Source organism: Nannospalax galili, unplaced genomic scaffold (assembly GCF_000622305.1).
Source record: "Nannospalax galili isolate Female #2095 unplaced genomic scaffold, S.galili_v1.0 scaffold3759, whole genome shotgun sequence".
In the NCBI taxonomy this organism is placed as follows: Eukaryota; Metazoa; Chordata; class Mammalia; order Rodentia; family Spalacidae; genus Nannospalax; species Nannospalax galili.
The window spans coordinates 21,659-43,927 of record NW_008343425.1 but is presented as its reverse complement, the minus strand read 5'-3'; the positions used below and the strand labels follow the sequence as shown (position 1 = coordinate 43,927).

General features: G+C 37.1%; 1 protein-coding gene across 1 annotated transcript; it reads right to left on the bottom strand.

Annotated features, from left to right (window-relative positions):
• Positions 1–2,743: 2,743 nt before the first annotated feature.
• Positions 2,744–20,972, bottom strand: LOC103739312 (olfactory receptor 14J1-like). Its single transcript, XM_017799781.1, has 2 exons — positions 20,450–20,972; positions 2,744–2,934 (listed from the first exon to the last, which is right to left on the bottom strand). The coding sequence occupies exons 1-2, from the start codon at positions 20,970–20,972 to the stop codon at positions 2,744–2,746; spliced, it is 714 nt and encodes a 237-aa protein (XP_017655270.1).
• Positions 20,973–22,269: the final 1,297 nt, after the last annotated feature.

The window sequence follows — 22,269 nt, the reverse complement described above, 5'->3', positions numbered from 1 at the left end:
AGTTTTGATAAAATATAGACTGGTTCCTTGCTCAAAAGCACAGCTCACAGAAAATCCTGAAAGAGCATGTTATTAGCAGATCAGGTCTGCACTTGACCTCAAAATGGATGCTGGCAGTTTGGTTTCATACAGGCATAACTATAGTAGTTGGAAATAATGTAGATTTCATTATTCCATTTGGGAATAGGGAGTAATATTTCAGCAATACGTGTGATTCAATTTACACCATCTGTTTGTGGTTGCATGAATGTATGCTTTGTTCTGAGTATGTGAATCAGATAGGGCAAAATTCTCTGAGAAGCTAAGGATTTGAATTATTTCCCATTTCACTCTGGATCTACAGTTTTGATAAAATATAGACTGGTTCCTTGCTCAAAAGCACGGCTCACAGAAAATCCTGGTAAACAACAGTAAAAGAACATTATACACTGAAGAAATCCGTTCTGTTCACCTCTGGTGGGAATCAGTAATGCACTGTTTAATAAAAACATTTAATTATAGAATAAAATGAAATTCCAAAGCTATAATTGAAAGTATATTTTTCATATTTTTCATTCAGTGCACTAACTACAATAATATAGTAGAATAATATTTCAGAACTAATATTAATGTATTTCATTCATATAGATCTCAAAGGAAACAGCAGAGTTTGTTTACCATTGAAGGTAAACTGTAATATCTAATATGTTAAGCATCAGAATGATGAAATGATGAAAGTTATTGAAGGCTATGTCTTGATAATATGTAAATTTGTTTTCATAGGAACTCATAATCAACTTGATATGTATTATATAGTGAAACAAATAACTGTAAAATTGAAATAAATATGGATTGAGAACTTTTTACTACCAAGAATGATAGAAATATAAAAACTTCAAAGTATATAATCAAGGGAAAATTAAAATGTAAAATTAAATGAAAACCTGAAAAATGCTTCTATATAATGGTTGTGTCCAGACACTTGAACTATCACACATTGATAAAAATTAGCAAAGGTAAAATACTACACTTTTGTTTATTGAGACAGGGTTTCCCTGTAGCCTGAGAAAGATTAGAACATGGTATGTACCAAGCTGGACTTGAGCTCTGCTTCCAGTGTGCTGGGATTAAAGGCATACTCCACCAGGCCCAGATTGTAAAATAAGACCTTTTGGGGAAAACCTATGTAAATATCAAGGTACTGCTATTTCCTAGGCACTGAGAATACAAGAGCTCTTCACATTTGTTGCAAGAATAAATAATACAACAGGGGGTTTCTAGGGACCACAAAATCTTTCATTGTTACAGTCCTATCCAATATGTATTTTTGCAAAATAATTTGTTCAAACTGGGAAGACAGTTCTACTTGTCTACTCTGTGATTCAAAGACATTATTGTTTTGAATTATTAAGAATAACTTCAATTTTATTCCTGTCTCAAAAAATCAATTAGTATAAATATATAACTGAAAGTTTAATGTATTTCATGTGGAATACAGTGAATAATATGCAGTGTGTAGAGTGATTAGACTTAAATGTAATTATGCACAGCAATGGAATGTGGGCTTGTTGTAATATATATTTTGTATGGACACTCGCCAGATTTAAAATTGGCACTTGAAGCTAAATGACTGAAGTGATCATCAACACTTTGGTGATTGGAATTATAAGTACATAGTGCCACCATTTATTGTGAGATTACACATGTACATATTCTATGTTCACTATAATTCTTGATGTGCACAATTATGTATCTGTGCATATGCACTGTGAGAATTATGAAGCATTGAACCTGTATTACTAGGTTATTCTTTTGTATCTTCCCTGAACATGAAAGAACAAGAATGCTTTCAGTGCCAGAGTTAGAGAAATCAGAGGAGGAATTTCTATATTGACAATGGCCTTAGATACTGTTACAGAAAAAAAAGATTACTGCATATTGCTAATAAAACTTATTAAAAAATTATTCTGCATAATGTTGCCGTCTATGGACAACAAGACAAAACTAATTTTCTGCCAGGGAATCTCACTTAACAGTAACTTTCTTGCAGCTGTTTTCATCAGCTCATTACTCAGACTGTAGATAACAGGGTTGAGTGTTGGGGGTAGTACTGTATAAAACATAGAGATCATGAGGTCTAAGGCAGTTGGAGTGTCTGAGGTTGGCTTTAGATATGCAAAGATGCCAGTGGAAATATAAAATGAGACAACAGAGAGGTGGGGCAGGCAGGTGGAGAAGACATTAGACCTACCTTCCACAGAGGGCATCCTGAGGATTGTGGAGAATATCTGAATGTAGGAGAGGCAAATGGCAGTAAAGCAGGCAATTCCCACCACTGCCATGAAAGCAACCACTACAGTCATTCCAAGGTAATCATTGGAGCAGGAGAGCTTGAGCAATTGGGGAATATCACAGAAAAACTGGTGGACTACCTTGGCCCTGAAGAATGTGATAGAAAATGTGGTTGCTGTACACAGGGTTCCTGGCATGGCTGCACTTAGCCACACAGCTGCCACAGCCAATCTGCACATTCTGGGACTCATACTAACCTCATAATGAAGTGGGAGGAAGATGGCCACAAAGTGGTCATAGGACATCACTGTGAGAATTGCCACCTCAGCCCAGCCCAAATATATGACACACATTGAGCATAGGAAAAGAATCCAGTGCCAGTCAGGAAACTGTGGATAGAGCAGGGGACAGTAACAGAAAGGGAGGAGAGGTTGAGAAGGGAAAGGTACTTCAGGAAGTGAAACATTGGAGATTAGAGCTGCAGGTCCATTGTTGTGATGGTGATGATGATGAAGTTACCTGCCAAACCAAACAAGTACATCATCGAGAGCAAAGCATGCAGGATCTGCAGCTCCTGGTTGTCCGAGAACCCCAGTAGGAGGAAGTCAGTCACTGCTGTTACGTTTGTCACAATCATGCTGATAAAAGAAATTGTGGACACAACTGGAAAATAAAAACATGAAATGAAGTACAAAGATAACATAACAAATTATGACTTTAATCAGTATTACTTGTTTCAAAAACTAATGTTAGAAAACTTTAGATTATCAGTTTTCATTTGATGTGAGAGTCTAAAGGATGAAGCTTAGATTCTTACCTATGTGGTACTCAATGTTTTAGTAGGAAACCAGTTTCTATAGGAGGATGAGCCTGAGTGCAAGTTAGTGGTAGTACCTCAGAGAAAATTGGATTACCACATAAAAATTGTTCTTCTCCTTTCACTGGTAAAACCCATTACTGTAAAGTCACTAGCAGGGATACCGTACTGGGATATTGGTGAATGGTTTCTGAAATTTGGCTCCCATACATTTGTGTAGTGTACTGAGTTTAAGCAGCTGACATGTTACCCTGTAAAGAAAACTTTATTTTGGAACTTGAATAATAGCTCTCTGTGGACACTTGAAATCATTGTCCTTTCTAGAAGACAGAATGGGGTTCACATTGAGAAGTGGCTTTTTGGGCCCCTAGGGAATGAGTGTGTTGTGTTTCTGTTTTTCTGCTGTGATCACAGTCAGTGTATTTGAGATAAAACTCAAAACCAAACTAATGCTGCCAAGGCACATGTCTGGATATGTATACCTACTTACATAAAATTCTTACACACTTAGCTTAGATTGTGTGTTTGCATTCTTGTGTTCAGTATTATCTGGTGTTTAAGAAATTGTTCTGGCATGTTTGTTGTATTTCACTCCTGTTTACATCACTTGCTTCAGTTACAGCCATGGAACAATTACAGAACATTCACTTTAAGCAGTAGCAGTTGAAAAGAAAGTAGAAAAATGAGAACTAGATTAAAATTGGAAGGATGGTATTCACACCTGCAGTATGTGGCCTCAGAAGTAGGTAAGATTCACAGTGACCTACCTTCCTCATAACAGAGAAGTTAGTCTTTATTTTCGTGAGACCTTTGTAGGATGGTGATGTTAATTCATTCTATATCCAAAATGCCCCCTGAGTGGCTGACACTCACTATTCCATAGGTCATTTGTGATGTTGACAGCAGGTACATAAAGCTATCTACTGGTGCTTTGATATTTTTCTTCCTGGTAAGAGTTTAATGTTCCCTTGTGCCCAGGTGATTCATCATCTGAGAAAGGATGTCTTGGAGAATCCTCAGCCTCAAAACCAGGTCTTCCTCATGCCTCATGAATATGAGATAGGCATTATTCCATCTCATGCTGGTGTCTCCTGGTGAAAGCAAAATCAGAAATCAGTTTTCCCTTCTCACATCTTTATTTTGCAGAGAATAAACAAGGCATCTGTTCACTGCTTGTTTTAGAGTAAAAATTTGAGCTTTTGTGCCTATTCACCATTCACTCTTCAGTTTACAGTAAAAATCTGTATTTGTTCCAATTTTAATTCCAACATGCAGGTGACTTGTACGAAGCTAGGATGGCATGCCCTAGGATGAGATGAGCCTCAAACTTTTTACGTCCAGGCTACATTTTCTGCTAAAGGAAGGGGTACTGAAAACAGCAGCTCTGATATCTCTGTCTTGCAGAACACTTAGGGGCTAGGAAGAGAAAAGTGGCTAGGTCAAAAATTTAGGCTTCTTGCTCCATGGGAAAGCACCTTGGTCAACAACCCTTAGCTCATCACCCTGTCCTGAACAAATACAGCTGTTATTAATTAAGAGATTACTCCTGAGCTAAAAGCTAAAACTTTACCATGCTTTTAGCCTTAAGAAAGAAAACATTATGCCCAATAAATTATCAGATAGACATAGGTAAACTTGAGTAAAAGTTTAAGCATTCTGCTGGCACCAACTAAAAAGCTATATGTCCTATTTCTTTGTGCCCTATATCTTTGTGTGTACCTGAAAAACCTCACATGATTGCCAGTTCCTGGTAATGTATAAAAGCCCTCTGAATTTTGTAATAAATGACTTGTGTGAAGGAAACCACAAGTCTCAGCATTGTTACTCTGTCACCAATCCAGTCTCTCTGCCACAGAAGCAAGTATGTTCCCTGCTGAGCAAAGCAAACGCGGGTCCTGATAATGAATGAGATGAAGGGAAAGATAGAGGGGGGAATAGGAGAAGAGAAGAGAAGAGAAGAGGGGAGTAGAGGAGGGGAGGGGAGGGGAGGAGAGGGGAGGAGATGAGACAAGAGAAGAGAAGAGGAAGTATTTTAGACCAACCCATTAATACAATAAAGATAGTCAAATGAAATGTTTCCCAATCACTCCACTATTGTTCATCCCATGGTTGATACAAGAGGCACTTTGTTCTACATTGAAACAGGACAAATCACTCCTATTGCACCTCTCTGTGACTTGTCAGCCTTTAAAAAATATTGTTCAACATGAATAAATAATATAAAAAACTATTAAGGGGCCAATATAAGTGACTTGTCAGCCTTTAAAAAATATTGTTCAACATGAATAAATAATATAAACAACTATTGCTAAAGTCTGCATAACAAGCAACAATGCCAGATAGGAGATACCTTCTTTTGAGTTGTTGGCCAGGGTGGCCCAAGGGACTCCCAGATAGTAACCCAGAATAGAACTGGGAAAATGGACAGCAGACCCCATTCTTATCTAAAGGAATATTGACAACTGATTGCTGCTAGATGAGGAACAACTGACCTTCCTAAAACAAAGACCTCTAGATAGGCTGACTAGATTCACCAGATGGACAAGTAGTGGGGAATGGCTTGGGGTGCCGACAACACAGCAGACAGTAGCAGGGTAACAGAGTATAAGGACTCTAGTGGCGGGAGGGAGGCTATGGGAGATTTGGGTGTTTAAGGCCATACAGTTGGCCCAGATAAACCTATTTTTACTCTTAAGGTCGTTTGAGGATCTGTTTAGTAGAGGTGATAAACATTACCACTGAAATCTGCCCAATGACTTTATAGACATACACAGGTGCCAGGGATCTGAGTGCAACCAATTATGACTAGTAATAATCAAATACATACAGATTGGAGACACATGCACCAACATCTCAGCATTATTAGCAAAAACAATGAGTCTTTCTGTAAGAAACAGTATATTTTAAAACAAAATGGAGATCTTTTTTAAAGGTTAAAAACTTATTTTTTTATGTCTTACAGGGCTTATACTGAGTTCAATATTGTATAATTGTATTAATTCAACAGCGAACCTTAAAATTTTTAGCCACTTTTGAAAGAGCTGTATCCTTGCTCTGGTAACTGTTATTAAGCATATTAAAGCTGTAATGATATGTTTCTTCTAAGAAAAGAAATAATAGTAAAAAATATTGTTAAAAATTGCCCAAATGAGTCATACCATTACCACATCAACACTTGAATTGACACACCTGTACTCTTGTGCTCTGAAACTGCTGCTCATCATGACAGTGGCTCACTGGCACAGCATGTACCCCATGGGGAGATCTAAGGTAAGCCTTTTCAGTAACAGAAAGAAGATGTTAGGTTGCTATCATGAGACTCAATCACAAAGACAATTGTGATATTTATTAAGATGAGTGAGGATACTAAAAATATTCCTATGAGAAAATAAGAAAAGTGCTTTACAGCCTCTAGGGATGGATGAGTGCTTAAAAGTGCTGGATGCACTGTCCAGACAACCCTAAACACATATAAAATCCTAAGGAAATGGCACATGTCCTTAAACACAGCAGCCTATGAGAAGTGGAAACTGGAGACAGAATATCAGAATCTTGTGGGCCGGATAGCCTGGCTTAGGCAGTAGCAAAAATTGAATCTCAAAATAAGAAAAAAATCAGTGGCAGGAAAAAGATCAACACCTGAATGATGTCTCTTTCTTTCACGTAGGTTACAGTGACACTAGAGCTTGCACCTACACACATTCACTGGTACACAAACACAAACTGCAATCTTAAAACTTCTTTATAGACTGAAGAATGCCATTCCACTTATTTTCCATAGTAATAAGCAATATATCTTTTACCAAAAATTTAAGTATATAATAATAATAATGAACATAGAAAGTACATTTGAATGTTTCTTTTTCTGATTCAGACTATTCATTGCAATAACAGGACAAAACATAAAATAAAATAAGCCAATAGAATAAGATGTTGGTAAATGTGATAAGATGTTTTATTGGCATATTTTTACAGATGGAATGTTCTAGTAACTGAGCTCTTAGAATCTCATGATTGTCCTTTAAGAAGAGTTAAATCATTGCTATACATTAAAAACCACATAATTTTAATGTTATAATTTATGAATATAAACAATTATCAGAAAATGGAAATAAAAAGGGACAGAGAAAATAGTTTTCAATATAAAACATGAGTTATGATACTAATAAAGCCTTTTAAAATAACAGTCAAACATAAACCATAAAATGAAATGAAAATATGGAAAATATGCAAATGTCACGAGTGTGTCAGTACCTTGAAATTCCACACACTTGAAAAGGTAAAGAAAAGTAAAATTACACCACTGAATAATTTGTCAAAGATTCCAGTGCTCTGTACATCCTAAGATATCTATACTTTTCAGATACCAATAAGACAAGAGACTTAATGAATATTTATTCTATGAAATGACAAATCCTGTGAAATGTCATAGAGAAACCTGACCCTACACTGCTCATAGTCACATACTCAGTACTTTGGAACCTAATATGGTCAAATTGGCAAGAGTTCAGAATTTTGCATGCTTTGGTTTAACAACTCCATTCCTTGAACAGGAAGAAAACACTGCCTTTCATTTTTTTTTTTTTTTCGTCTTCTACGAAATCCTGGCTACATGGAACTCACTATGTAGAGTAGACTGGCCATAAAGTCAAAGAGATACCCCTGTCTCTGATTCCTAGATATGTGGAGTATATGAGTGAGTTGTATTGACTGTGTCTAAGAATTTCCATTTTTAATTCAACTTATGAGTAAACAAAATTGAAAGTAATTGGTACAAGTTAAATAGTTGAAGTTTACTAGCATTTTATATTAATTATAGTGAATTCTTGCACCCAAGAGAACTGTAAATGTAAAGTTATATGGATATGTAAAATATCATACATATTTGTGCTGATAGACATTGTGTATATGTGGAAAAATAGAAATTCAAGTGAACTTTTGAAATTAAATGATAAATATTAAAATTATGACTCACATGATAAATTAAGTTATCAGACAATATAATCACTCTGTACTTATTTTAATATTGCCCATAAATATGTTTTTAAAACCCATATGAGAATTGCTGATAATCTATGCATGTGCCAATGTATCAACTGGGAGAGTTAGGAAGTTCTGGATTTATATTAGTTGATTATAATAATTCACCTTCTGTTTACTTGAAAGTAAAGAAAAATGAATTCAATAACAGGAAAATATAACCTCAATTTAATTATACAAAGGATTTATAATATACTTTATCTAAAAGATATTTTATTAGTGTTCTTAACATTATGTACTAAAGGCATTCAAGTGTTGTGTTTAATGTTGCCAGTCACAAAGAAGAAAATTTAAATGATTCTTTTCGAAAGAATTTTCCACCTGGCATTAACACCCTTGCAGCCCCCTTCATGGCCTCATTCCTGAAACTGTAGATAACAAGTTTGAGTGTCAGGGATAATACTGTGTAAAAGATAGACAGCATGAGATCCTTGAGAAGCTGTTGAGTCTAAAGTTGTTTTGAGATACACACAGGTGTCTGTGCAGAGAAAAAAATGAGACAATGCAGCAGTGGGGAAAGCAGGTGGAGGAGACCTTAGAAAGACCTTCAGCAGAGGGCATCCTGAGGACTTCAGAGTGGAGACTATCTGGACATAGGAGAGGGCGTGGCAATGAAGCAGGCAAATGCCACAACAGCAATGAAGGCAACAACTCCAGTCACTCCAAGGTAATATTAGAGGAGGAGAGCTTGAGCAACTGTGGGACATCACAGAAGAACTGATGGATTATTGTAGGAAACCAGGATGCCAGGCCCAAGGGTGAGGTGAGCCTAAAACTTACAGGTCCAGGCTGCATTCTCTGCTAAAGGGAAGGGCACTGAAAACGGTGGCTCTGATAATCCTTGTCTTGCAGAACACTGCTAGACTAGCAGGAGGAAGATGCCCAGTCATAAAAGTGCAAGCTCCCTGCTCTGTGGGAAAGCATTTTGGTCAACAATCCTTAGCTTATCTCCTGTCCTGAACAAATAAATTGGCTATCCCTGGCTAAGCGTTTAGGTTTACTCCTGAGCTAAAAGCTAAAAGTTCACCATGCTTTTACCTTTAAGAAAGAAAACATTGTGGCCAATAAATTACTGGATGGACGTTGATAACCTTGAGTAAAAATTTAAGAATCCCTCTTGTGCCAACTAAGAGACTAAATGTCCTGTTTCTTTGTACCCTAAATCTTTGTATGTGACTGCCATATCCCACATGACTGCTAGTTCCTTGGGATGTATAAAAAACATCTAGATTTTAAAATAAATTCACCTGTTGAAAAGACACAGGTCCCAGAGTTTATGACTCTGTCGCTGATCAGACCCTCTTGCCCTGAAGCCAGCAGGTCCCCCGTTAAGCAAAGCCAATTTCCAGGAATGTGTTGTATTAATTTGTCTAATTTTTCACATGTTATAGACCAACAGATTAATGATTTACAAAAGGAAATTCATAAGATGTCTGAATTTTCTACACCTTGGCCAAAATGGCTCCAATGGCTTACTCCATTCTTGGGCCCAATATTGATTGACGTACTTCTTTTTACAGGAGCGCCAATAGCTATACGCTGTATTACAATTTTGATTAATAATACTGTGGCCTCTATGACCACTTCATTCTTACTTAAAAAAAAAGGAGGAGATGTAGGGAACCAGGATGCCAGGCCGTAGGGTGAGGTGAGCCTAAAATGGCCAAGATATCTCTAAACCTGAAGTTCTTCTTGTCTGTGTTCTAACTATACTGACTGTGAATAGCATAAAAGCTAAAATGTGTGTCATCAATACTAATGTTATTGTGTCTCACGGTTATTAAAAAAGGAAAATGGAAAATTGGAGGATGTTGGAGCCCAGTCATAAAAGTGCAAGCTCCCTGCTCTGTGGGAAAGCATTTTGGTCAATAATCTTTAGCTTATCTCCTGTCCTGAACAAATAAATTGGCTATCCCTGGCTAAGCTTTATGTATGAAAATTATAATGGCTGGATATTTCCAGAATTGACAGAGAAATCAGAGAGCTGGGCAGGTGATGAAGGTCTGTGTAGGGTTGTTACAGTATAAAAAGGATGGACAAAGGATATGAGAATAGGCCAGGTTAAAGGTTTACTCCTGAGCTAAAAGCTAAAAGTTCACGATGCTTTTAGTTTTAAGAAAGAAAACATTGTGGCAAATGAATTACCGGATGGACATTGATAACCCTTTAGCTGAAGATTGTGATGATTCACTCAAGCTACTTGACCCAAAAGCTGTAGCTGTTAGTTCTGTCTTTTTACTCCCCATACCTGGTTTGGTAACTGGATTGCAAAATGAGATATCTAAACTTGCTTGTATAGCTAGTAAAACAGCAAACATAACTACAAAAATACTAGGAGCAATTAATAAGGAAATGGGAGAACTAAAAACTGCTGTGCTACAAAATAGAGCTACTTATAGACTATCTGCAGTTAAAAAATCACATGTCCAGGATTGTGTTGTTTTAATTTGTCTGATTTTTCACATACTATAGACCAACAGATTAATGATTTACAAAAGGAAACTGATAAGATGTCTGAATTTTCTACACCTTGGCCAAAATGGCTCCAATGGCTTACTCCATTCTTGGGCCCAATATTGATTGACGTACTTCTTTTTACAGGAGCGCCAATAGCTATACGCTGTATTACAATTTTGATTAATAATACTGTAGCCTCTATGATCACTTCATTCTTACTTAAAAAAAAGGAGGAGATGTAGGGAACCAGGATGCCAGGCCGTAGTGTGAGGTGAGCCTAAAACTTATAGGACCAGACTGCATTCTCTGCTAAAGGGAGGGGCACTGAAAACAGTGGCTCTGATAATCCTTGTCTTGCAGAACACTGCTAGACTACCAGGAGGAAGTGGCCCAGTCATAAATGTGCAGGCTCCCTGCTCTGTGGGAAAGTGTTTTAGTCAACAACCCTTAGCTCATCTCCTTGTCCTGAACAAATAACTCAGTTATCTTTGGCTAAAAGAATAGGCCAGGTTAAAGGTTTACTCCTGAGCTAAAAGCTAAAAGTTCACCATGCTTTTAGTTTTAAGAAAGAAAACATTGTGGCCAATGAATTACCGGATGGACATTGATAACTTTGAGTAAAAATTTAAGAATCCTTCTGGCGCCAAGAGACTAAATTTCTTTGTACTTTGTACCCTAAATCTTTGTATGTGACTGCCATATCCCACGTGACTGCTAGTTCCTTAGGATGTATAAAAACCACCTACTTTTTAAATAAATTGGCCTGTTGAAAAGACACAGGTCCCAGAATTTATGACTCTGTCACCAATCAGACCCTCTGCCCCGAAGCCAGCAGGTCCCCTGCTAAGCAAAGCAAACCTGAGTCCCAACAGATTATTTTAGCCCTGCAGAATCTGATAGAGAATGTGGTTGTTGTGTAGAATGTTTCTGAGATCACGGCATTTAGCCAAAGAGCTCTCATAGTTCACCTGCACTTTCTGGGTTCTATGATGACCTCATATTGCTGTAGGAGGCACACAGTCACATAACTTGTTTGGATTAAATGCAATGGTATTTGAGACAAAGTTTCACTGTGCAGCCCTGGCTGGCTTGGTGATCACAGAGATATGCCCACTTTTGCTTCCCAAATGCTGGGATTAAGGGCACCACCACTCCTAGTGTCATAGTGAAATTATTTTTGATAGAATTTGTCTATCACATTATCATACACCCCAGACAGTGGTAGTTTATAATGTTTATGATGTTGTTATCCAGATAATTTTGTTTGTATAGATGCTTCCAATTTGAGGTAATGTATTTTTTGTGTTTCTTTCATTGCCCTTCCATGTGTACTCCTTCCCCTCTCCCACCCCAGACAGTGGTAGTTTATAATGTTTATGATGTTGTTATCCAGATAACTTTGTTTGTATAGATGCTTCCAATTTGAGGTAATGTATTTTTGTGTTTCTTTCATTGCCCTTCCATGTGTACTCCTTCCCCTCTTCTACATTTCCAGTACTTTTATTTTCCCTTAGTTTCTATTCTTATGTTTCATATTTTATCCCCCACTAGTCTTTACATTTGTGAAATTTTGGTTTTGACATTTATCGTATTCTTGGGAGACTTATTTGGCTTTTCTCTTCTTTCTTTTTTAAATTTTCTAATTTTTGCTCTTTTCGGTTCCCTTCTACAACATCTGTTTCTATTTCTCTTCTTTTCCTTTCTGTTTAATCTTGCCTCTTCTCTTCTTCTCTGTACATGTCTTCTTTATCTCACTGTCTCCACAATCACCCTCCATAGTATTGGGCTTCACAGCACATTCTACTATAGGAAATGTTCATGTACTAGAGGATGCCCTAAGTAAAATTTCATTATGTGCTAGATAATTCCCTTGCCATCATGTGCTAATTCAAAATACAGTAATTATTTATTGAAATATCTAAATATGGATTAATAAAACACTAGACAGCTTATGGATAACTCAGTAATGGATATGCTTTTTAACATCTCATTAATTATGTTCATTAAATATTAAGTCAAGCACTCCAGTCAATGACCACCTCACGAATGGCAGAGAAATTTGCATTTGATATGCTATGTTTAAAAAAGGAGGACATGAAGATTGGTTGGGGGAGGGAAGTTGTATTTGGGAGGAGTTAAGAGATTAATGAGGGTAAAGATGAGTAAAATACATTATATGTAATTCTCAAAGAGTTAATAAAAATAAATTGTTTAAATAAGAATAGGTCAATAGTGAGATGTACTGCCCTTAGTCTTTCCTCCATCCATGCCTGAATTACGTGCTCATCCTTGTTCAGAAGCATTGTGCTACTGATAAATTGAGAAAAGGGAAGTCCTTTTCTTCATCTGTGTTACCTCTGATGATCCTACCATGCTTCCATGGAGAGTTGCAATGCAATGTTCATATAGATGACCTTGGTAAAGAAAATGGGACACAAAACAAAATCAAAAGTCATGAGACTAGTTGGGGGTGGTGATATTCATCTTTAATACCCTCAGAATTCAGAAGCAGGCTGGTGTCTGTGAGTCTGAGGCCAGCTCTACCTAGTGAGTTTCAGGACAGCCAGTGCTACATAGTGGGACCCTGTCTCAAAAAAAGCCCATAACCATAACAAAACATAAAAAATGAACCTGATAATGGGAATGGGCCTGGTAAGCATGAGGGGAGCAGACTTGGAAGGGATATTGGAAAGGGTAAGGGGAAAGTGTAATTAGAATACATTGTATGCATGTATGCGTGAAACTGTGAAATAATTACACTGATAAATAAAAGTAGCCCAATAGAATATTTAAGAAATTGTGTTAAAACCTTGTATTGTAATATAACTCAAGAGGCACAGCATGATGTTTTATTCAGAACAATGAAATTTCTAGGATCTGAAGTGGTAGTATTTATTGATAGACCTTAAAGGTTATATCTGTGCATTTGTGTGTGTGTGTGTGTGTGTGTGTGTGTGTGTGTTGTGTGTGTGTTGTGTGTACATGTGGAATGTTGTGTGTTCAGGTGTGTGTTTGTGTATGTATTTAGTATGTGCGGTGTATTGTATTCATGTGTGTATATGTCTGTGCACAAGTCTGAAGGTACACATTCCTGTGTGTGCATGCAGGGTCCAGACACTGGCATCTCATCTATTAACTTCCTTTATTGTCTTACATTTTATTTGTAAACAGGGTGTCATAGAACCTCATTGGTTCTACAAGACTGAATGACTACTGAGCTCACAGGATCCTCTAGATTCTGGGCACCATGTATTACACTGGAATTATTCCCGCTAATGTATCTGGTTTTTAGCTTTAATACATGGGTGCCGTGGAAATGAACGAAGGTCTTAGTCTTGAGAAGGAAGCACTCTACACACTGATCCATCATCCCAGCACCCAAGATTAAACATGGTTAAATAGATTTGGAAATATTTGCAGCCATCTACGTTTGTTGGGAGCTATTAATATAAGCACAGCCATCATGTACATTGAGCTGTGGGAGGCTTGCTTATTTACTTTATGACCTTTCACCTTGACTCAAGCGTTTGTGTTTTACTCACAAGCACTGAATTGTTCTGTCAAGTCAGGAGGAATGTGCTGATAATTTAGGGAAGATTGGTGGAATTCACTACAAGTATTTGACCATTCCTTAACCCTCAGATAAAGGTGGTAAAAAAGAGCTGTTGAAGCTAATTGAGCTAAGTAAATTGTGGTTATCTGATGTTCTGCTGTATAAGAAGGCTGAACTAAAATAAACCGGGGCTGCAGTCTCTACTGACAGTCCTACCAAGTACCTTTTCTCTGTCTCTTGTTTTTCTTTCAATCCTCACTCCACCTTTCAGGTGCTGTTCATCTAAGGCTGGCTGGCACCGGGATACGTTCACAAAACAAAAAATTGAAGTGATGAGAAAATAGTATTGACATTATAAAATATTGAATTAAAATAATTATGGACTTTCCTATAAAATTAAATGAAAAGATACATGTATATTTAAATGTAAATATAAAACAAAGATAAAAATGAGGGCATCCTCTTTTGCCCTCCATGGGCATTGCACGATGCAGGTGCACTTACAAACATCCAGGCATAACACTCATATACATGAAGTATGTTTAAATGTGGGCTCTCTTTTATAATTCAATCTGTTGGTCTGTGTCTTTTTATGCTGGAATTTAAGGCTTTGATGGTAAAAGTTTTTAAGAATGGTAATAATGACTTTTAACTTCTGTCATTTTGTTCTGGAATTGCTTATTTATTCCATATTCCCTTGGATGTGTTTCACTGTCTCTTCAGACCTAAGTATTCCCTCCAGCATCCTCTGTACAGCTGCCTTAGTAGTCATGAATTTTTAAATCTATTTTTATCATGAAAACATGTTTTTCCTTTGACTATGATTAATATATTTGTTTGGTATAGTAATCTAACCTGGCATCTGTGCTCTTTTGTAACTCATAGAACATCAGTCCACACACTTCTGGTTTCAAAGTCTCCACTGAAGTCTCAATTGTTGTTCTTACGGGTTTGCCTTAATACGTGACTTGGTCAGTTCTCTTGCAGTTTTAGGTATCCTTGCTTTGCTCTGAGCATTTAGTGTTTTGAATATTATATGATATAAGGAGTTTATTTTCTCACCTTATTACTTAGTGTTCTGTACTCCTCTTGTCCCTTAATAGGCATCTACTTCCCTATATTGGGGATACTTTCATCTATGGTTTATTTAATATATTTTCTGTGCCTTTGATCTGGATATCTTTTCCTTCTTCTATACCTATTACTCCTAATTTTGTTCTTTTTAGTTAATGTCCCAGAGTTCTGTTCCTGGTGGGTTTTCTTGGATTTACTATTTTATTTGACTTAGTGATTTAATTTTTCTGCTTTGTTTGTAAGACATGATATTCTTTCTTCTACATGTTCCAATCCATTTGTGAGCCTTCCTCTGTACTTTTAATTCAACTTTCTGAATTTTTCATTTAAACTCCTAATTTTGGGGGGCTTTTCTTGAGAGTTTATATCTTTATTAAATTTTATCTTTGGTTTTAATTGTTTTCATCATTTCATTAAATTCTTTATGTTCTTGCTGTCTTCATTCTGATGTTTATTCCTATCCTCACTGTGTTTCTTGAAAACATTCATTATTTCTAATTTCAAACTATCGTGTATGCCAACTAAGTTGTTTCGGGGGGAATTTTCCTTAGTGGTACTAATTTGGGGAGAAGATATTTTGTTCTTGCTGTTCAAGTTTTTTGTGTTTTTTTTATGGGGCCTGTGGATCTGAAGTTACATAATTGGCAGTGTTTCATGTTACAGATCTCTGTTCTCTGCTCTGTTGAGTGAGTGTTTGGATTCCTTTTTGTTGTTAGCTCAGTGTGTTAGGTCATGGACCAATTGGATGGTATATGGGTTTAGTGTTGAGGCATCTCGGTATTGATATTCTAATGGGGTGTCACAGGTGATAATGGTTCTGCTAGGGCTGGGTGAAGCTTCTAGTCCCAGGAGTACCCCTGTGAGAAACAAGAGTCTCACAGTTGATGCTTTCTAATCTGGAAGAGGAGCAGAGGAATCCTCTACAGGTAACTGGGATAGGCAGATTTGGTAACAGGTGCCTGCGTTCTTACCTAAAGAGGAGTAGCATGTGGGTGGGTGGCCGTAGCGTATGTGAAAATAGTGTGCGTATGTGTATGTTGCTATGTGTGTGTGTGCACATGTGCACGTGTGTGTAGCACAGTTGTTCAAACTGATATGAGCTTAGCTAGGACTTCATAAAGCTTCTGAACCCATGTGCAGACATTCTGTAAACTTATACAACTCTCAAAACCAATCTTCATGAGCCTGAGAGAGGTGCAGCAGACTCATCCTCTTGCCAGAAGAGAGGGTGGAATTGACAGCAGGAGTGTGTGTTCTTAACTAGATTGGAAGGGATGCCAGATAGGTAGGCTAAGGACATGCATTCCTCATATATCCATATGCCTTTAAAAGCATACAGGTGTGTGTGTGTGTGTGTGTGTGTGTGTGTGTGTGTGTGTGTATTCCCTCAGGGGCCATAAAATGGCATTGGATCCCCTGGAGCTAGGTTAAAGGCAGGCATGAGCCACATGGCACAGGCACTGGGAAGCACCTCTCACTCTTATTAAATGGAGAAATCATCAAGGAAAACGAAGTGTGCCTGAAACATGCACAGAGAATTGCAGCAGTGTATGTGAGGACAAAAAAGACCACTAGGTAACTAAGGGAAAACAGTGTCTACATTGTGGATACAACCTATAAAGTGCATGATTCAAATTCTTGTCAGGGTAAACTTGGGTTGTGTTAGATTTTCTTACATATAAATGTGTACAGTCTAAGACTGTTGACTTTTAGGTGAACACAAAATAGGAAATTTTTTTTGTGTGCAAACAAATACACTAGATTTCGAAAGAAACATACTGTTTCTATATCCTTCACCTCAGGCTGTCAGGCAAACAAGAAGTGTTTGTTCAAAGCAGGGCTCATTCATGTTCATGTTTCCTGAAGGAAAATCCACAGTCTTTAACAAACCTCCTTTAAACAGTAAACAATTTTAAGAGAAACTCTATCTCCCAAAGCAAATATAGCACACTATTTATTTCTTCTTGAAATTTGTGTTTAGTAATATTCTGTCCCATTTGACAGTAATCAGAACTGAAGAAACTGCAGGTGTCTGTGGAGCCCTGACATGTCTCAGCTCACCTGCTCACTCAGAATCCTGTTCTCAGCATCAGAGAACAACCCAGCTTAAACAAAGAATAATGCTTTGGCATAGATGTTACAGGACGACCAAGTACTCAGAATAGCAACATATTAGGTATTAGGCAAATGCATACAGATGTGTTTTATTGGAGAAATATGGCAAACATTGAAGCAAAGAAGGAAACATGCGCCTGCAGGGTCAAACTGAGGACCATTTCTTCATTTCCTCAGAGGTAAGGACAGCAAGCTTGATTTGGAATGTAGCATGAGAAGGACATTTCACCTGCAACTCAGTCTTCCTTCCACCTCTTCTTTGGCTCTTAATGGTGTCACCAAAGCCTTGAATTATAAGGTTATAAAAATAATGCTATACTTGCTGTATCCTCTTTCTATTTGTATGTAATTTTGGTAACATTTTTGCATTTTTCTTTCTCCATAAGTTAAAAATAATATTTATTTAGTCAGACATGGTGGCACATGCCTTTGATCTCAGCACTCTGGAGGCAAAGGCAAAGGAATCTCTATGAGATCTAGGCCAGACTAATCTAAATAAATATTTCCAGGCCAGCTAAGGGTACAAGGAGGCTTTGTCTCAAATAAAAAATAGTTTATTTAAACACTTGTTGCCACAGAGTCTCTTGTGACGGCAGATAATGAAACCTGGAAGTGATGAGCCCAGGGGCAAGAACAGCTCAGCAAGACACATGCTGCTGACACAGGTGACCTCAGGCACAGAATATTCTGAAGATTCTGGCACTAGTTTCTACACTCACAGACCCATCTACAAAATTGAATGCCTTAACCTATGGCTTTAGAAATGAATGCTATTTGTTAGGTACTCCTTTCCCACAGCGCTCTTCTCTGAGCTCTGGTGCTAGAGGAGCATCTAGTGTTGCTCCTTAGGTCATGTGTCTGCATTCTAGATGCAGGGTAATAGGAGAGGGAGTTTTTCTTTTATCACTTAGAAGGAAGAGAAATGTCAGTATCTGACAGTTAAGGTGTTGAAAGGTCTTGGGTTGCTCATCACAGACTTTCCATGGATAGATCATGAGTTGTGTTTAAATGAACTCCAGAAATGTAAAATTGTATAGCTTTTCTGCTGAGAAATGTGTTCATTTTACAAAAGAATGACCAATTCTTCTTTTATTTGGAGCACACAACAAAGGTTTTTGAACTTTTAGGGGAAAAAAACTAGTTTCACAGAGGATAACATCTAAAAACTTAATTTACATGTTTTCAATTATCTGAAAGATCATAATTATATTGAATTAACACAATGAATGAAGAAGCTCAATATATATGTATATATAAAGGTAACAGAATAGATAAAATAATTTCTGAAACAAAGAGTGACTTGATCCAAATCATGCAGTAATTATAATCCAATACGTTTTTTAAAAACATGGAACTAAATACATTAAAATGAAAATACAAAGACAGACAAAAGAAACTATTTCCTCATCCTGGAACTTAGGAAACTAACACAATAACAATCAACAGTGGAAGTATTTTTGAAACTGTTTCAATGTATTTTATTGGCACCTCAAAATGAATGAAATATAATTCACATGTTTTCTAAGGAGATTGTAGAGTTTAATATCTCCAACTAAAAGATTTTATGATTGTCACTTGTGATTTAACCTGGAGAACTTGACTCTTTTGTTGTAACTAGTTTGATAATCTCAAATTTCATATGCTGTGTACAAAATTTGCATAGAAATCATGGCCTGAAAACTTGAAATAATCAGGAGCTGAATAATTTTTCTGGTTCTATAAATCAAGGAAGTTTCTTACAAAATATCAAAGAAAAATGCATACAATGAAAACAAATATTGCAATTGAAAAATATTGTCAGTGTTTGGATTGTTGAGCTTTCACACACTTGAAAACACTTAGGAAAGGAGTTTTTGCTACTTTTACAAATCTCCAACATCCCCAATAATGCTTACCATTGCATGTCAAGCATCTGTTATGAGTTCAACCTTATGAATCATTCCTCATGAAATAATAACATCAGAGTTTTAGAACTAAGGTGCTGTGGCCTCACAATATTAATTGTCCCATAGAATGATGTAGCGGTTATGGAAAGATATATTGTCATATAATTTAAGGGAGATGAACATTTTGTATACTTTGATTCAATAGACATATTCTTTAGAATAATGGAGGCAAAACTTCAACCTGTTATTCAGATATTGTCTTACTGTTCTCCGACTGACTTGAAACTCTCTTTGTAGAAGAGGTTGGCCAGGTCTCACAGAGATCTGTCTGCCTCTGCCTCTAGAGTGCTGGGATAAATGTTGTGTGCCACCACACCCTGAAAAAAATCAATTTTTAGCATTACTTATAAGAATAAAATATTAAAAGTACTTAATATATGTTAATGAGTGAATGGTTAGATGAATTTTACTTTGTATGTTAAAGTGTGACTATAGGAAAATTATAATAATAAGAATACAATGGGAAACTGGTGATGTCATAAGATTCCATTTTAACACATTGATGTTACATTTAGGAAAAGTTGAATCTAAAAAATTTGAAAATGAATGGTTAATGTGAAAATTAAGATTTGTTGAGTAGAATTTTGTGAAGTATCACTTTTGTTATTTTTATTATCATCACATTGCCTCTGCAGTGAAATCATGGGCTTGGTTGTCAGTGTGTCCTGTGTGAGTACATTATGAGGTCAGAAGTACTAGGTCAATATTACAAGGTTGTGACTATTTCTTTTCTTATTATTTGAAGGAGCAAGAAATGTTTCAATAATAAACTGCTAAGAAATCAGAGGTCCTTCCGTAAAGATTATGTTTATATAATGTTTCATTTACAGGTAAAGTGTATTACTCTTAACAGACATCACTAATCAAAAGAACCTGAATGACTAAAAACATTTATGTGTTTAACTTTACTGCTATTAAAAACAGGACAGAAATATTTTTGGCTGAATGAATGCACTACCTAAAATCAAGTTCACAGCCCCCTTCATGGTCTCATTCCTCAGAATGTAAATAAAAGGGTTGACTGTCGGGGTAGTACTATGTAGAAGATAGAGATTTTGAGGTGTACAGCAGTTGGAGACTCTGAGGTTGGCTTAAGATATGCACAGGCGCCTGTTGACCTAAAAAATGAGACCACACAGGGGTGGGGAAGGCAAGTAGAGAAGAACTTAGACCAACCTTCAACAGAGGGCATCCTGAGGACTGTGGAGAATATGTGGACATAGGAGAGGGTGAAGGCGAAGAAGCAGGCAAACCCCAATAAAGACATAAAAGCAACCACTCCAATCACTCCAGGGTAATCATTAGAACAGGACAGTTTGAGCAACTGTAGAACATCACAGAAGAATTGGTAGATAATTTTGTCCCTGCACAATCTGACAGAGAATGTTGTTGCTATGTACAAATTTACCAAGATACATCCACTTATCCACACAGCTGTCATGGCCCATTTGCATGTTGTGAGACTCATGATGACTTCATAATGCAGTGGGAGGCAGATGGCCACATAGCCGTCATCGGACATCACTGTGAGAATGGCCACTTCAGCAGAAGCCAAAGACATGAAGAAGAAAACCTGCAGCACACACTGAGCATAGGAAATGCAGCCACTTCCTGTCAGGGAATTGTGCGTAGACTGGGGGACAGTGACAGAAAGTAAGGAGATGTCAAGAAGGGCAAGGTGCCTCAGGAAGTAATACATTGGAGATTGGAACTACAGTTTCTGCGTTGTGACAGTGATAATGATGATGATGTTACATGCCAAGCCCAGCAGATACATCACCAATAAGAGCAAAGCTTGTGGGATCTGCATCTCCCTGTTTTCAGAGAACCCAGGGAGGAGGAAGCCACTCACTGTGGCTATGTTTATCAGAATCATTTTGTGAATAGAAATTGTGGAAGAAGCTGGAAAATAAAAAGGCCCGGTAAGTGCAGTGGAAAGTCACTGAGGTACTGTTCATTAGCTCATCAACACTTATTCAGCACTTAATGTTTCAATGCCTTTTTTAGTTTTGTGAATTTTTGTGAATTTCATACAATATTTTATTGTATTTAGATCCTCTCCTCTCTTTCCCTGTCCCATTATTATTCCCCAATCAATTTTTCTCTCTCTCTCACATATGAGAGAGAGCATACTAAAGAGTCAAATTTGTATCCTCCAAAGTCACACCCTTAAAGGGACTGACTTGACTCTCCCCCTCCCAGCAACCATTGGTACTCCTCAGGTAGTGCTTCTTACCTATTTCCTTATGTCTATGTAGGGATTTTGTCTGGCATGTGATTACATGAGAGTTGCACATACTGTTACCATTGTTATGAGTTCATGTAAGCAACTAATAAGATCTCTTGAAAAAAAAAGTCTCCTTGTGACTTTGTGATCACTTACCACGTACCTACCTGACACCTGGATCTAACAATCTTATTGTTATCCTGTTCATAGATAAGCACTCTACAGTCTCTTATTCTCTGCACATAGGCCAGTTGTGGGATTCTATGTTAAGCACCATCTGCTGCATAAGGAAGTTTCTTATGAAACTTCTTATGAAAGCTGAGAGATGCACTAATCTATGAGAATAAAGCCACTGTTTTGTTTTAAATTATCAATAGAAATTCAGTGTCTAGTTGTGAAGGACAGATTTTAGAACAGTGGATTTGTCATGTATAGCTAGGACATGGCACAATTTAGCAGAATGAAAACACGTTTTGAAGAAATATGAACCTGGAATTAATATATGGTTTGACTCTGGACTGGAAATGGCTATTGTCTCCTAGGAAACAATATTGTCAGTCAGTCTAAGGGGAGACTCTGTCATTGTGATACCAAATATCAAAATGTGTAGCTTTACTACTTTTCAAAATATTTCGAGGGTGGTGTTGTGATCTAGAGTAAGAAATATTGTGCAAGGGCAATACTCACATGTTACTTTTAAGTGTCTGATTTGATTTCATGCAGTGTTTCCAGGATCAAGCAACTTCTATCTGAATCCTGTTACTCATAA